The sequence below is a fragment of the Mus caroli genome, chromosome 2, assembly GCF_900094665.2.
Source record: "Mus caroli chromosome 2, CAROLI_EIJ_v1.1, whole genome shotgun sequence".
In the NCBI taxonomy this organism is placed as follows: domain Eukaryota; kingdom Metazoa; phylum Chordata; class Mammalia; order Rodentia; family Muridae; genus Mus; species Mus caroli.
This window is the reverse complement of record NC_034571.1, coordinates 78,227,540-78,243,062: the sequence shown is the minus strand read 5'-3', so window position 1 is coordinate 78,243,062 and position 15,523 is coordinate 78,227,540. Positions and strand designations below refer to the sequence as shown.

The following is a 15,523-nucleotide window of genomic DNA, read 5'->3' as shown; positions in this document are numbered from 1 at the left end:
AATTCATTCTATTTCATAGAAAATATGAGCCGACATTCATTAATTCTGAGATTTTAAATAATAAACACTATTATACAAAGTGAGTTTACAGTTTATCTTCTTCTCAGGGGTTTTCTTAATGTATGGTGTTTTCCTTTGCTAACCCAATGTTTCACTAATGCTAGTGTTGGAAGTATGATAGTGTAACTGTTAGTTCTTCATTACTTAATAAGAAAGCAAAACAAAATAGTTTTGTTCAAACCCTGGACCTGATGTCCCATAGTGTTTGTACAGATGGCTCGCGCCTTGTCAAAGCTGCCATAACCACCGTCTGCACACTAGGCTGGTGCCTTTGCCATTTTCTTTTCCGGTTCTTGACCTGATCTAGTTGTGGTTTCCTCTCCTGATAAGATAGGATCGATGCCTTCCTTCTTCCTGTGACCAAGCCAGCAAGCAGAGCTCTCTGCCGCTTTCAGTTTCTTAGAAAGAATCCAGCCACATGGCTTTTTGTTCAGTAACCATGACTCAAACTATTGACTAATATTTTAGGATAGCTCTCAACTTGTAATATAGAAACAAAGTTCAGAAACAATTTGCGGATTGTTGGACCAGCCTTGAAAAATCTTACTCCTTAAAATAGTGCTTTATCGAGAGGCCCATTGGTCGTGCAAACTTTATATGCCTCAGTACAGGGGAACACCAGGGCCAAGAAGTGGGAGTGGGTGGGTGGGGGAGTGGGTGGGGGAGAGTGTGGGGTACTTTTGGGATAGCATTGGAAATGTAAATGAAATAAATACCTAACTAAAAATTAAATAAATAAATACATATCTAAATTTTAATGTTATTGTTGTAATCTACATAAAATTTTTGAAAATATGATCGAATTTCAAATAGTGTATTAAAATATGCAAATTTAATTTTACATTAAAAATATCTACATAGACTATTTTTGTTATGCTGTATCAGTCTTTCAGTTAAAAATAGTTTCCTAAAAGAAAATAATGTAAAACATCATTTTCCTACAGTGCCAAGCTATGGTAAACAGTTTTGTTACTAAGTCTTTGACTCTAACCAGAAATAATGAACTTTACTGAAAAAGACTGTATTTCTCATGATGACTATTCAGTTCCTAATTGTTAATTTAGGCATTATTTTTGTTCTTTACACTTATGCTGATAAGCTGTTGTAACCACAAATGTTCATATGACATCTGACTCCCATAAAAGATGTTATGTGTCTCTTTAGTGCCAGAATCATTGTCTTGATACAGCAGGAGATAATCCATATAAACAATACCTAGATAAGGAAGAAAAATTATCCTAGTTGTCTTTCCACGCTGTTTTCCAGACTCATCATGAGTTAATCTAACATGCCCAAGCCAAGCACTTGCTGTTCAAAACATGTTCAAGTCTCTATATATCCCATTATTGCAAGATTGTTACTGTAATAAACAAATACAAGTATCCCAAGAACAAAATTTAAAAAAATAGTGCTTTATCAATTTTGAGGGTGTGGACACTGACAGCACATCCAATATCCAAACCCAACATGAAACTTGAGAATTTCTCCTAGCTTCAAAACGAACACGGCAACACAGACACACACACACAGACACACACACACCCTTAGAGGGTCTACTGGCCCTATTTTCTCCATCTTTCCTCAGCGACTAATTGCATGCTGTTGTGAGCCACTGAAAAATGTTTGTGGAATATCAACAATCGTGGTGAGTTTTTTGATTATGAAAGAGAAATTCGCAGAACATAACTTTATCCTCTGGAGCCCACACTGTAACTGGGTCTGAGAATGTGCAGATCGACAGTCTTGCCTGTGAACAAATAAGCAAAAAGAATACTAGGTGTGCAGCTGTGCCTGTGACCTCAGGTTTCAAAGTCTAAGCATGGACTTCGGAAATTTCTCCAACCCCAACTACTGCAGGGCAGTGCTCAGGACAGAACCACCGTTACCGCGGCAACCGCGCTGCACGCTGTTGCCATAGAGACCCAAGGCGCCTCAGAAAGCTTAACGTAGAGGCTCCTGGCCGCCAGGGATGCTTCGCGGAGGCTGTAAAGCCTCAGAAAAGCGAAGACACTTAAGCGAGAGCCTCAGCTGGCAGCAAGACCAGGCGCTGAGTAGCAGCATCTATCTCCTGCGACAGATCGGCCCCACAGGCTTCCTACTGAGGGAGGAGGAGCCAGAAAAGGGGGATTTCCGAGTAACTACCGCACCTCCAAGCTCCCTTGGGGGTTGGGGGATGGGCAGTAGGAGAGGGGCGGGAAGGGGCGGAGTAGGGGAGGTGTCCCAAGCCAACTTCCCAGTTTCTGCAGAAATGGTGGCTCACACCTTTACTCCCAGCACTTGGGAGGCAGAGGCAGGCGAATTTCTGAGTTCGAGGCCAGCCTGGTCTACAGAGTGAGTTCCAGGACAGCCAGGGCTACACAGAGAAACCCTGTCTCTGAAGAGAGAGAGAGAGAGAGAGAGAGAGAGAGAGAGAGAGAGAGAGAGAGAGAGAGAGATCATTTCCATGAGTACTCCCCAGAATTTAAAAATGTGTACCTTACAAAACTAAATACTGTTTGCCAGAAAATGCTCTTCCTTGATAGTTAGGAATTCAAATTGCATACAATTCTTGTAAAGTGATGGTGTGTATTCCTGGACGCCTTGTTGGTGTTCACCAGCCCTGTAAATTAAATGAGAATCCTACTATCTTCTAAATATTTGCTCATTAAAATCAGTTTCTCTATAATAGTTCCTATGATCATTTTCTTTTTGCTCAATTTTAAAACTGTAGCAGCTCATTAAAGGGGAGTTTAAATGTCCATACTTTGAAAGCATGTGCATGAGAAAGACTCCCATTTCGTTTTGTTAAAAGAGAACAGATGTTTCATATTTACATGTCCTGCTCTTGTCTGTCAAAAACGAGCCACTGAACACTTCCCTGTCGTTTTAGAAACTTTAAATCTATTGCCTCATAGTTAGGAGTACTGGATACAGCTTATCACTCTGTGCTTTGTTCAAAGCATGCTTCTTTGATTTGCTTATTTATTGAGTTTAACCGTTTTAGCCTATACAGTCTTCAATAAAACTAATCTTCTACCAAAAGTAAAGTTCGAATGCAAAAGTCAATCAACCAAAAAAAAGTCAATAAATAAATAATCAAACTGAGCAAGCCTTTTTACAAAACTCATTTAACTCTATACTTAAAAAAAAAAAGTAATGGTTTGGAAGGAGAGCTTTGAATTTTAGATTTGATTTCATATAAGCACGACTTTTAGAAAAAGTGTTCATTCACAGTGCCAGTTGGTAACCAAGGCCAAGAATAAAGGAGTAGAAACCCAGTTTCGAATGTTAAGAGAGACTATTTTTCAGAAGGCCCTGTTTGATCCATATCCAAAGTTCAGAACCACTAAACCAGTCAAGAATTTAAATCTCTTTTAATCTAGTTATTTTATCAATTTAGTTTTACCATAACTCTTAAAATTAACTGGGATTTTATTTATTTATTTATTATTTATTTTACTGTAAAGGTTTTGCTTGGAAACCCACATGAGTGCAGCTGCCCCACGTTTCTGAAGAGGGGGGAACTGTGCAAGCACATATGCTGGTGAGTGACTCTTAGCAATGGCCTTCCACAAAGAAACCTGCCTTACCGCTGTTCAGGGTTTGAATACACCACGAATAAAGAAGTTTAGTATTAAGGGAATTAAAAATTAAAATGCCATAGCTTACCAGCATGTGTCTTAGGTCACTTTTTATTAAACATCTATTAACATAGGTTACTGGTTCTACCTGGAAGAAAGATAAATATACTGGCCTTTCAAATGTATGGTGTGTCCTCATAATGCTTACAGTATTTCCAGTATTATTTTATGACAGGATAGGGTATGGTTATTCCTTTCTGCTCTTAATATACTATAACTCATTTCATATAATATTTTAACCATAAACTAAATGGAAATACTATCCAAGTATATAGCACATATTAATATTAATGTAATTAATGCTGAAGCACATTTACTATATTTTTAATTATGTGTTTTTGTGCTCTTTAAAATCACAATGTTAGTGAGATTTGAATTTTTTCTACTGTACATTAAAATAGTAGATGTAGAAAACAGTAACTTGAAATTCACTTGTAAGGAAGTTAAAAGAACTACTGGCAATGCCTAACATTCTTCACTCTCCCTGGAAGGACTTCCTGGATTTCTTCCTGTAAGGACTGTGGCTTGAGAAATAAAGGCACTCTCTCTCTAATCAGACCTTTGAGCATGACATAATTTTTCTGTCTATTTCACATCAACTTACCTTAAAACATAACTATAACAGAAAATTGATTAAGTTTAAGTTTATATATAACATTGTCTGCATTAAATAATTCTCTTTCTAGTCTACATGTTCAAACAATATGTTTTAAGACTATATACAAATAAATGTTTTATTTTTTTCTACTTGTGAATATTAGGGTGTTATTGAAAAAATTCAAGCTTCCAAGGAATCATGAATGTAAGTTTTTGACTTTTTATTTTCTAATCCTTTGCTAATTTGAAATTAACAAAACTATGATAACCTTTCATTTAAGCATATTCTAAACTGGAATGCTTATTTTTCCCAAACTTATTTCTCAAGTTAACTATCCCTTTCTAAACTTCTTACATTTCAGAAAGTTCAGTCTCATCTTAAGCAAAAATACATTTGTATATTCCACTCAAACTCAGATTCTTAATAAACACATGGATGAGGACCACAGAGCTGGCTCAGCAGGTAGAACTGTGGGCAGGGCAAGCCTGAGGGGCTGAATTCAGTCCCTGAACATAGTGGAAGAAGAGACCCAACCCCTGAAATGCCCTGTGAGCTCCACATGTACACTGTGGTGCATGCTCACATGAAGGAGCAGGCACACATTAATAATAAAAGTACATAAAAACTGACTAAAAATTTTTTAAAAAAGAAAAATGTTTTCTTGAAAGTTTGCACAAGACTTAAATTTAGAAAAAAAAAAAGCAGAGATGAAACAATGGTGTTATTGGGAAGAAAATAACTTTCCTTATTCTAGGCAAAGATTCATAGTGGTTTGATATACAAAATTTGTATAGAACAAGTAAAACATTTCAGGTCCCAGAACTACCATGACACATAATTACACTCAAAACTACCTTGGCTTAACCAGGCATGGTGGTGCATGTCTTTAATCCCAGTGTTCAGGAGGCTGAGGCAGGCAGAGGTAGGCTGATTACTGAGTTCAAGGCCAGCCTGGTCTACAGAGTGAGTTCCAGTACAGCTAGAGCTATATAGTGAAAAAGGAAAACAAAAGAAAGGAGGAGGAGAAGGAGAAGGAGGAGGAGGAGGAGGAGGACGAGGAGGAGAAGAAGAAGAAGAAGAAGAAGAAGAAGAAGAAGAAGAAGAAGAAGAAGAAGAAGAAGAAGAAGAAGAAGAAGAAGACGACGACGACGACTAAAAAAATAGTTCCGCTGAAACTTTTGTGCTGTTGTCTGTACAAAAGTAATGCCTATAACTGAGGAGTTGTTTGGTGTTCAACCTAAGGACTGAATTTTGAATTTAGGTGATTAATGTTCATAATATCCATGAAGAATCAAAGTGACAATCTCATTTAAATTTTTTAAATCAAAACTTTTACTTAGGCAAATTCATCCCCCCCCCAACTATTATAAATATATTTTAATTTTATGTTAAAAATAAATTGACACTGGTGTTTTCACATGTAGTTTCCTCTTGGTGTCTTAAGTTCACATAGTCTTTCAGAAATGTCTCCTACTTTTTACAACTCCAGCTGTTAATTTTGTATTGCTGATTGCTGCTTAGCCACAAACCAACATTTCCAGCTGCCTTCTGGAAAGCTCATTTTGAAGGCCCCCCACAGACATGTTGAGCAGCAGATTTCCCTGATCCCTGTTCCCCTCTCATATGCCAGATGTCACATACTGTCTCAGTCACTGCCCTGTTGCTGTAAAGTGACACCATGACCGAGGAAACTCATAGGAAAGAAGGCATTAACTTGCGGGCTGCTAGCAGCTTCTGCGATGTATCCCATTACCATCAAGCAGGCAGACACTGCAACAGTAGTGGAGAGCTACATCCTGATCTGAAAGCAGAAAGACAGACACTAGCCCTGGCATGAAACCTCAAAGCCCTCATCCAGTGACACATCTCCTCCCACAAGGCCACACCTACTAATCCTCTAATTCAATCAAAGAGGACTCCCTGGTAACTAAGCATTCAAATACATGAGCCACCCACTCTGACTTCCTCTTTTATTTCCTTGCTGAACCTAGAAATCATACAATTCTTCATTTGTCTCCTCATACTCTTCTTCCGCGTCTAGCCATTCTCCCCACCCTGTGTATTCTACACCCTGCCTTTTCCTCAGGTTTCCTAGCTGTGGTGTTCTTCCCATTATTCCACCAGTTTACCTCTGTTCTCTCCACTTCACTGTTTATGCCTCCTCGGTCGCTCTGCAAATCCTTTCCGCATGTTGACAAGGTTGTGTGACCTCACACATGTGTTCTTCTCTAATTCAACACTAAATGACATGTTGACTCTCTCCAAGACTCATTCTTGCTGACCTTAATACTGTCATTCCATATCATATTCACAAGCTGCCATGTTTTGGTTGAAGAACAGAAACGTAAGACAAGCCATATGTGAAATTTTGTAGCTGCAGTTTTATAAGAATCAAACAGTGCTGAGGAAGAATGGAAAAACATATTCTAACAATATGGTAAAATAAACTGTCACTGTCCAGTTGGAATAGATATTAGAAACACTATTCTCTCATTTTTGTTTTGTCTTCAAAATCTACTGTGTTTTAATACTTCTCAGGCTATGTACTCAAGCACTATATTTCAATTGTGAACATTTGATCTGCTTGTGGTCCAATGTATGAAAATGTCATAAGGAAATTTATTACCTCATTGATAACTTAAAGATAAATAACAAGGCCTTGTTGGACATCAGTGGGAAGAGCGACCCTTGGCCCTGAGGGAGTTAGATTCCCTAGCATAGGGGAATGCCAGGGCTAGAAGGCAAGAGTGGGCAGGTGGGTGGGGGAGCACCTTCATAGAGGCAGGAGAAGGAGGGAGGGGATAGGGGGTTTCCAGAGAGGAGACCTGGAAAACGGATAACATTTGAAATGTAAATAAAAAAAATATCCAATAAAATACAAAATAAAACAAATAAATAACAAAAAGAAAAATTGACTTATATAATACCCAAGTCATCACAAACATACTCAAAAAAACAACTGCAGATGATCGGCGGTAAACATAACAAAAATTTTAATTCATATTTTTTTCAGTCATTAGCTAAATCTAGTTATATGACAGTTCCAATGGCTAGTGGCTAAAATATTACAGTGTCTAAAATACTACATTTACTTAGATGTAAAATATTACATTTAAGTGTGTGTATTAGGTACATTCTCAGTTCAAAAGCAGCATTTAACTATGGATTGTTCTAATATTTCATGTACTTTGTATTCCGTGAAGGCAATAGCCTTTATTTTTCCATGAGTACAGAAAGTATTAAATTAGTAAATTATTTATATTGACTGGTACATTAATTTTTAAACTTTATACTTCCTAACTGAAATAAATATTTTGAACACTGAACTCTGTTTCTCCTAAAAGTATATTTCTACTCAAACTTAAATATATCATCCAGTGGTTTCTTTTGAATGCAATGGTGTATGAAGCCATCTGTTAAATTATTCATACATAAATAAAAACATATTTAAAAAGAAACTTTCAAATTTCCACACAAATATATCCAGAATTTTTATATGCTGCTTTTATGATTATAAATACACACACACATATATATACTAAAAATGTAAAACTACATAGACCTATTTTGTTTGAATTCTGTATTCTGCCTTTCCCACACAATTTCTATCACTTTGTATTTTCAATTCTATGTATTTGTTGTAAATTTTCCAAATGGCTAATGTTCCCTGACTACAGCATATGAAAAATAACCCATTATTCAATATTTATTTAACTTCTACTTATTATATTCCTTTGTATGATGCTTTTTTGTTTTAATTTTGGAGCCTAGAAAATCATTAATTTTTAACAGTCATATTAAAATTTTTTGTTTGCTTCTCATATGAATTACTCTTTTAAATACTTTCACTGGTTTGCCATGAGTTCAGAAGTGTATCAATATTCTTATGTGTTTTTGGTTCATGTTTAATAGAACATAAAGATATTAACCACATATTTAAGTCTCTACTAGAAATAAAGATACAGAGAAACATTTTGACCTGTAAATATTACTGTAATTTTAGGACAAAACAGACTAAGTTGTATAAGTTGTAAATAATGACAGATGAAAATTCATAGTGATTTTCTCATGCCTTCTAAATTAAGCAAGAGATTGTTTTCACTCTCTCACATGTCAAACATTTCTATGCAGAAATCCCAGATGCCTCCAAACAACATCTTAAGTATAGAAAGTTTATACTTTCACTCATCATTATTTGTTTCATAGATTTAATTTAATGTCTCTGCATTATTCTTGCTTTAATTCACTTGAAAGAAGGATGAAAGTAATTCACTGAGACAACTGTGTGGTGATGCAGAGATGATTAATTCAAACCAAAGACCACCTTCCACCCTGCACCAACACATACAGATGCCACAGTAACAAAAACCATTGCCATTATAAAGAAAAGGTGGTTCGAAAGGGCAGAGACCGTGCACACGAAAAGAAAAGAAATCGGTTTAACAATAGGAAGAAGCCATAGAGAAAGCACACGGAATGCAAGGAACACACTTTCAAAGAGGTGTCATTTCTGAAATGATTTTTTAGTTTTATTTCAACAAACAGCCAAAGGATAATTTATGCATAAAGGACTGCACATAGAAAACAAGGACTGGGTGATAGCCTTGCAAATCTCATTAGAATTGGAAGAGAGGTCAGTCAAAATAAGAGAGGAACACACACACATGAAATAAAACGTAACAAACATGCACTGTGTTGTTTGTCTCATGTTCTCAAGACCGTCAGAACAGTAAATAAGTAAAATTTAAATCATGTAATAGATTGAGGTTGTTGACAAGGCTTGCTCCCTTACTCTTGTCTTACAGAACATTTCCATTGGTCTCAACACTGCTTTTTCCATGTGATCTCACGGTGGTTCTATTACTGTCTAATTCATTTTATACCACACAGAACAGTTTCTGGGCAGCTTCTTTTGTGAAATTCTTAAATGTGCAATCTTTTGTTCACTTTCTTTTTTATATTCTCCTTTCTTTTTTTTTTTTAAGAGAGCAGATGTTACTGTTTCTCTTTATCAAATAATTCCCCTTCTCCAAGCACTGGGTGATTAAAGTTTGATTTCCTCCCACAATCCACCTGCACCTGCCACACCACCCAAGAGAAGAAACAAAAGGTTTCTGTACTGAAACAGAAATATACAACATAAACAGAACTCAGGAGTCTAACAACCAGAATTTAAACTGTGCTATCATAGGGAGAGAAGGCAGGAGGGGGAAGGAGCCATGGATAGGGAAAAAGAATTTCAAGTTGTAAGACTATAACGACATACAACACAGTTGTTTATAGGAGCAACGGGATGTGGGAAATTCATGCCTAAAGAATGTAAATCCCAAGGGTACAGGCAATGGCAGTGTCCAACTCTGCCATGACACAGATGATCAAAGCTCTCTTTCTATGGATACAAAACTAAAACAGGAAAAAGCCACAAGTAATATCTAATAGAGAGCCTCTTCTCTGTTGTCTGCTCATTAACAAACACTAGCCATGCGTACATATCCACGTGCCCCTGTTTTCTCTATGTATTCATACTGTTGCTTAATCCATTCAAGCTTTTATTCATTTTCTTTATTTATATTTGTGTATGTATTTGTGTCTCTATGGGTGTATGACCAATATGTGGGTATCCACTGAGGCCAGCAAGAGGCTGTTGGAATCTCTGAAGCTGGGATTGCAAGGGTGCTGGGAAGTGAACCTGTGTGCTTGGCAAGTTCAGTACATGCTCTTAACCTATGAGCCATGCCTCCACCCTTATTTTAATACTATTGTATATTGATGACATATTTGTTTGTGCACACATGAAAAGACCAAATGTCAGCACGATGACAACCCTATGGTAATATTATCACACCCCAAGCCCGTGATGCAGGCTGTACTAGCTTCAGTAGCAAGGTGGAGTGAAGGCAGTTGCATTATTTCTATTAATTGCTCCTTTCTAGCCACCTTTCCCCCAATTAGAACACAAAGAAGTGGTGAGCATGACCAGAACAGTCCACCTGGTACTATCTCTCTCATATTTGAAAGAAAACTATAGCTCATCTGTGACTGCCTCTTTGCATTTCCTTTCTTGCCACCAAATTCTAATGCTTCAACATTTTTCACCAGCTGCTTTCCAGTTGGGTCTTACCGAAGGAGAAATAAATGACTTGCTCTGGGGGATACATCAGGTCCAAGCTCCACAGCTTAGAGCAAGTGATGAGACTGCACTTGTGGAAGAAGACGGCTACCTTAAGCAGAAGGATATCAATGCAGGGGATATCTGTCCTATTTGTCAAGAAGTGCTGCTGGAGAAAAAACTCCCTGTCACCTTCTGCAGGTGATGCCTTTGTACTCTAAAGCCTTACGAAAATTCTCGATTAATATTCCTAGGAAGTTACATCATGAAATTCCTTGATAGAAAAAACAAAAAATAAAAGCTTCCTCTGTGTCTGTTTATTTCCTTTGTGTTCTTTTGTTTCCTAGTGTGTATCTTATGAGATGTTCTGTTCTTCTAAATATTTCTAGGCTATGTTTTCAGGGTAAAAATTGAAAGTATCAGTCCATAGTTACTCAACCCTCTACCTTAATTAATGAAGAATAGGAAGACTTTTTAAAATTAATCCCTTTTACGTTTATTGATTAACTGATTAGTTGACTGCTTTGGTGGGTGTGTGGAGTCACGTGCTTTCGCCCACGTGAAGGTCAGAGGAGAAGCTGATTTTTCTCCTTCCACTTTGTGTCTCAGCAATGAGATCACTACCCAATTGCCTTTACTCATTTTCCATCTCACCAGTTGTTTTCTTCTTTATATGGTGAAATTATATGACTGTAATAATATTTTCTGAATATAAAAATTAATTTACTTTGAAGTTGTAAATGTTCTTTTCAGTTTTTAAGGAATTCTATCTTCTAATTTAAGGTGTTCAGATTTTTTACTTAGCGGGTGAATGTCCTCACTGAGAGAAGCTCGTTCATACTGTTCTTCAGGGCACTCAAGCTGGACTTTAGAAGTTGAGGGTGCCATTTGCTGATGAATTCTCTTTATTTTTTCTCCTGTGTACGTGCCAAATATTTGACTCCTGTTTTGCATATGTCCATGTGGTTGCTTTTATTGTATACTTAAAAGGTACTACTTCCCCAAACATTATTTCTCCCACAGAGATTGCTCACATGTTTAAGATGTCTCATGATTTTTCAATAAAGCAAAAGAGAGAAAAGGAGGGTAGGATCTACGCACCTCCCACCCCATTTAAAGAATTAACATTTTAACTTTCATTTGTGTTGAAGCTACACTTATTCTGGCCTTATGAATGAAAAATAATTTTTTGATCTAAGTCTTTCACCATTTCCTCTAAATGAAAAACTTGTGTTTGGAATTCTGATAAAGATGGTAAATTAGATTTTTGTCTGTTTGTAATCCAGCTATATTTAGAAATCAGTTTGAAATGCATTTTATAAGGAATAAAGATATTCCCAGAGAGATTTTTAATTTATTTAAATATTTATAGCGAGTACATACAATGAATGATAATGCTTGAATTTTATTTCTGATAGATTTGGTTGTGGCAATAATGTTCACATAAAGTGCATGCGGATCTTGGCTAACTACCAAGACACAGGGTCGGACAGTTTCGTGTTAAGATGTCCACTGTGCAGAGAAGAGTTTGCACCACTAAAAGTTATCTTGGAGGAGTTCAAAAACTCTAACAAACTTATAACTATATCTGAGAAAGAACGACTGGACAAACACCTCGGAATTCCCTGTAATAACTGTAACCAGCTGCCAATTGAGGGGAGGTGCTACAAGTAAGTCTCCAGTGCTCACGGCTCTGAGCATCAGTGCGTCCAGCCTTTAGGCTGCCCCTCTCTCTCCCCTCCTCTCCCCTCCCCTCCCCTCCCCTCCCCTCTTCTGCCTTGTTTGGGATTTCATTTTATTTTCCTTGCTTTTGCAAGAGGATTGGCTTTGCATTCTCACAGGAGTTGGCTATGAAGCAACTTGTGGAAACTCTGACATTATTCTTATTTCTTTGCCCTAGGTGAGTTTCCATGTTCAGGGTCCTGTTACAGGATATCTCACATCCTGTAACACAGTGCACCACAGATGAGGGGGACATGACTATAGTCTCCTAATAGTCATAGATGGATATTGGTTAGACTGACTGAACTTTAAATACACTTCCACCTGCCCCAAATTACAAACTATATCTCCATCTGCCTTGAGTATGATTTTGTTTTCATTCATATTCAGCTCATTGCTAACAAAAACAATATGATTCATAGAGAAAACAGTTTGAATGTTTTATGTGTAATGTCAAACCTTCCTATAATTGCCACAACCATATAATTGCTATACCTTGGTAACTATAATTTCTTGAATAAAATATCAAGTTGTATATTTAAAAATGTTTTGTTTCAATCTTCATTAAAAATTTTCCTGAAATATATCAATGTACTTTTCTATTGCCCTGAAATTAGACTATGGTCAGTCAAATTAAATATTTAGTTTAACTTTCTGATGGAATAGGAATTTTTTTAACCCCAGCAATACTTTATACTTCTGTCCTTCAATTTTAAGCCTGTGGTACACCAAAGAAAATTAGTCATGAGCAGAAATCAGTATTAGAAAATGGCTGGCCAAGAAAAAAGAAAATGGCTGGCCAAAGAGGGTTCCAAGGAGTCATCTGACTTGAAAAAGGACAGAACTTGCACAGACTTTTAGCATGAGGTGCGCTAGCTCAGGACTGTTGGTTTTAGGAATGATGGTCATTGGCAGCTATTGCATGAATAGTTTAAACACTGTTGTAAACAGTATTGGAACACTTAGGGACCAAATGTCCTGTGTGAGAGAGAAGGGTGTGAAGAGGAACCATGGGGTTGAAACAGAAAAACCTCTGCACTCGTACAAAGGTATTCCTCAAAGAGTTAACACCCTTTAACTGATTCTATCAAAGATGGTGGAACACTATTAGCCTGTAGTTGTTAATAATGGTCAAGTCCTTGGCAGGGTGGTGTCTGTTTTCTGTCCTGAAGGATTGTCCTTCTGGAAACCACTAAGTTGCTGCCTTCTAGACTGTGCTTCTCTGCTCCATGCTCAGTCTCATCTGAGGGAAACTTCTCGTAACTTGTCTTAGGATTTGGCTAACAAGTACCCGTCCTGAATTCCTTGGTTACAAATCATAGTTGTATCTGTGACATTTGTGACTCCACCTTCTACTCTTTCCTTCAAGTACTGAACATTTCACTCAGCCCAAAAATCAAATTCTACTAAATGGAAGCCGTAGTTTCCCCTTCATTAGTGTGTCATGTTGCAGCTGATTCACCTTTTACATTAATTCATAAAACAGCTGATTATCTTAAGATTTTATCCTTACTTATTCTGATGTATCTAGCAAATTGCAGCATAACTCATTTGTGACCTTGATTATTAAGAATCCACACATATGAATAGAAGTAATAAGTAAACCAGAGCCTGTGTCTTCAGAAATGTCTGAGGGCACATTTTTTTTCTTATTTCTGAGGGAAATGGCCTTCTAAACACTGTGGAAGAGAGGCAGAAAGTGTTCTTAATTACCTAGAAGATGGAGCAAGGGCCTCAAGTTAGGAGGTGTAAGCTGCCTTTAGAATATGGCAACAGCCAAGGAAACAAATGTTTTTCTGCAGCCTCAAAAAGTGACAAAGCTGGGACAACACTTTACCTTTATCTCTTTGAGACCTACCAAGCTTCTGATTGATTATCAGAACCCTCTGATAATCAATGGATGCTATTTAAGCTAACACATTTATAGGAAACTCTACAGAGGCAATAGGAAACTAAGTCACACTGTGACCAGAGTGGGCTTCGCTGTTCACCAGGATGTTCTCAATGTTCTCACCTAAAACAGTGGCAGTGATGGGGTTTTTCTCTCCTGTGTCTTGGATGCTGTGTTCCAGGTGCACTGAGTGTGTGGAGTATCACTTATGCCAGGAGTGCTTTGACAGCTGCTGCCACTCTTCCCATGCCTTTGCGTCCCGTGAGGTAAGTGCCCACCAAAAACTGATGTGCCATGTGCTGTGCCATAAAGACCGGCAGATCTAAGAGCATGAAAAGCACATAACACTCTGGAAGGAAGGAAATAACTTTGTTTTTGTTTTGTGTTTTTTGTTTTTTGCTGTTGTTGTTGGTTTGTCTTTATATTTCGTTAGATATTTTCTTTGTTTACATTTCAAATGTTATCCCCTTTCCTGGTTTCCCCTCCAAAAACCCACTATGTCCTCCCGCCTCTCCATGCTCACCAACCCACCCACTCTGGATTCCTGGCCCTGGCATTCCCCTACACTGGGACATCGAGCCTTCACAGGACCAAGGGCCTCTCCTCCCATTGATGGCCAACAAGGCCATCCTCTGCTACATATTGGCTGGAGCCATGGGTCCCTCCATGTGTACTCTTTGGTTGGTGGTTTAGTCCCTGGGAGCTCTGAGGGTACTGGTTAGTTGATATTGTTGTTCCTCCTACGGGGATGCAAACCCTTTCAGCTCCTTGGATCCTTTCTCTAGCTCCTCCATCAGGAACCATGTGGTCACTCCAATGGTTGGCTGAGAACATCCATCTCTGTATTTGTCAAGCACTGGCAGAACCTCTCAGGAGTCAGTTATATCAGGCTCCTGTCAGCAAGCTCTTGTTGGCATCCACAAGAGTGTCTGGGTTTGGTGACTGTATATGGGATGTATCACTAGGTGGGGCAGTCTCTGGATGGTCTTTCCTTTGGTATATACTCCATAGTTTGTTTATGTAACTCCTGGATATTTTTCCCCCTTCTAAGAAGGACCAAAGTATCCACACTTGGGTCTTCCTTCTTCTTGAGCCTCATGTAGTCTGTGAATTGTATCTTGGGTATTACACATTTCTGGGCTAATATCCACTTATCAGTGAGTACATGTCATGTGAGTTCTTTTGTGATTGGGTTACCTCACTCAGGATAATGCCCTCCAGGTCCATCCATTTGACTAGGAATTTCATAAATTCATTCTTTTTAATAGCTAAGTAGTACTCTATTATGAAAATGTACCACGTTTTCTGTATCTGTTGAGGGGCATCTGGGTTCTTTCCAGCTTCTGGCTATTATAAGTAAGGCTGCTATGAACATAGTGGAACATGTATCCTTATTACATGTTGGAGCATCTTCTGGATACATGCCCAGAAGTGGTATAGCTGGGACCTCAGGGAGAACTATGTCCAGTTTTCTGAGGAACCACCAAGCTGATTTCCAGAATGGTTGTACCAGCTTGCAATCC

At 37.9% G+C, this 15,523-nt stretch overlaps 1 protein-coding gene across 1 annotated transcript in view; it reads left to right on the top strand.

Annotated features, from left to right (window-relative positions):
* Window positions 1–1,974: 1,974 nt before the first annotated feature.
* The window catches only part of Zswim2 (zinc finger SWIM-type containing 2), a 17,992-nt gene continuing 4,443 nt past the window's right edge, over window positions 1,975–15,523 (top strand). The window contains exons 1-6 of the mRNA XM_021155466.1: window positions 1,975–2,194; window positions 3,507–3,583; window positions 4,442–4,482; window positions 10,378–10,588; window positions 11,806–12,057; window positions 14,182–14,266. Coding sequence (XP_021011125.1) covers window positions 2,030–2,194; window positions 3,507–3,583; window positions 4,442–4,482; window positions 10,378–10,588; window positions 11,806–12,057; window positions 14,182–14,266 — 831 coding nt within the window. The 5' untranslated portion in view covers window positions 1,975–2,029. The remainder of the gene's footprint in view (window positions 2,195–3,506; window positions 3,584–4,441; window positions 4,483–10,377; window positions 10,589–11,805; window positions 12,058–14,181; window positions 14,267–15,523) is intronic.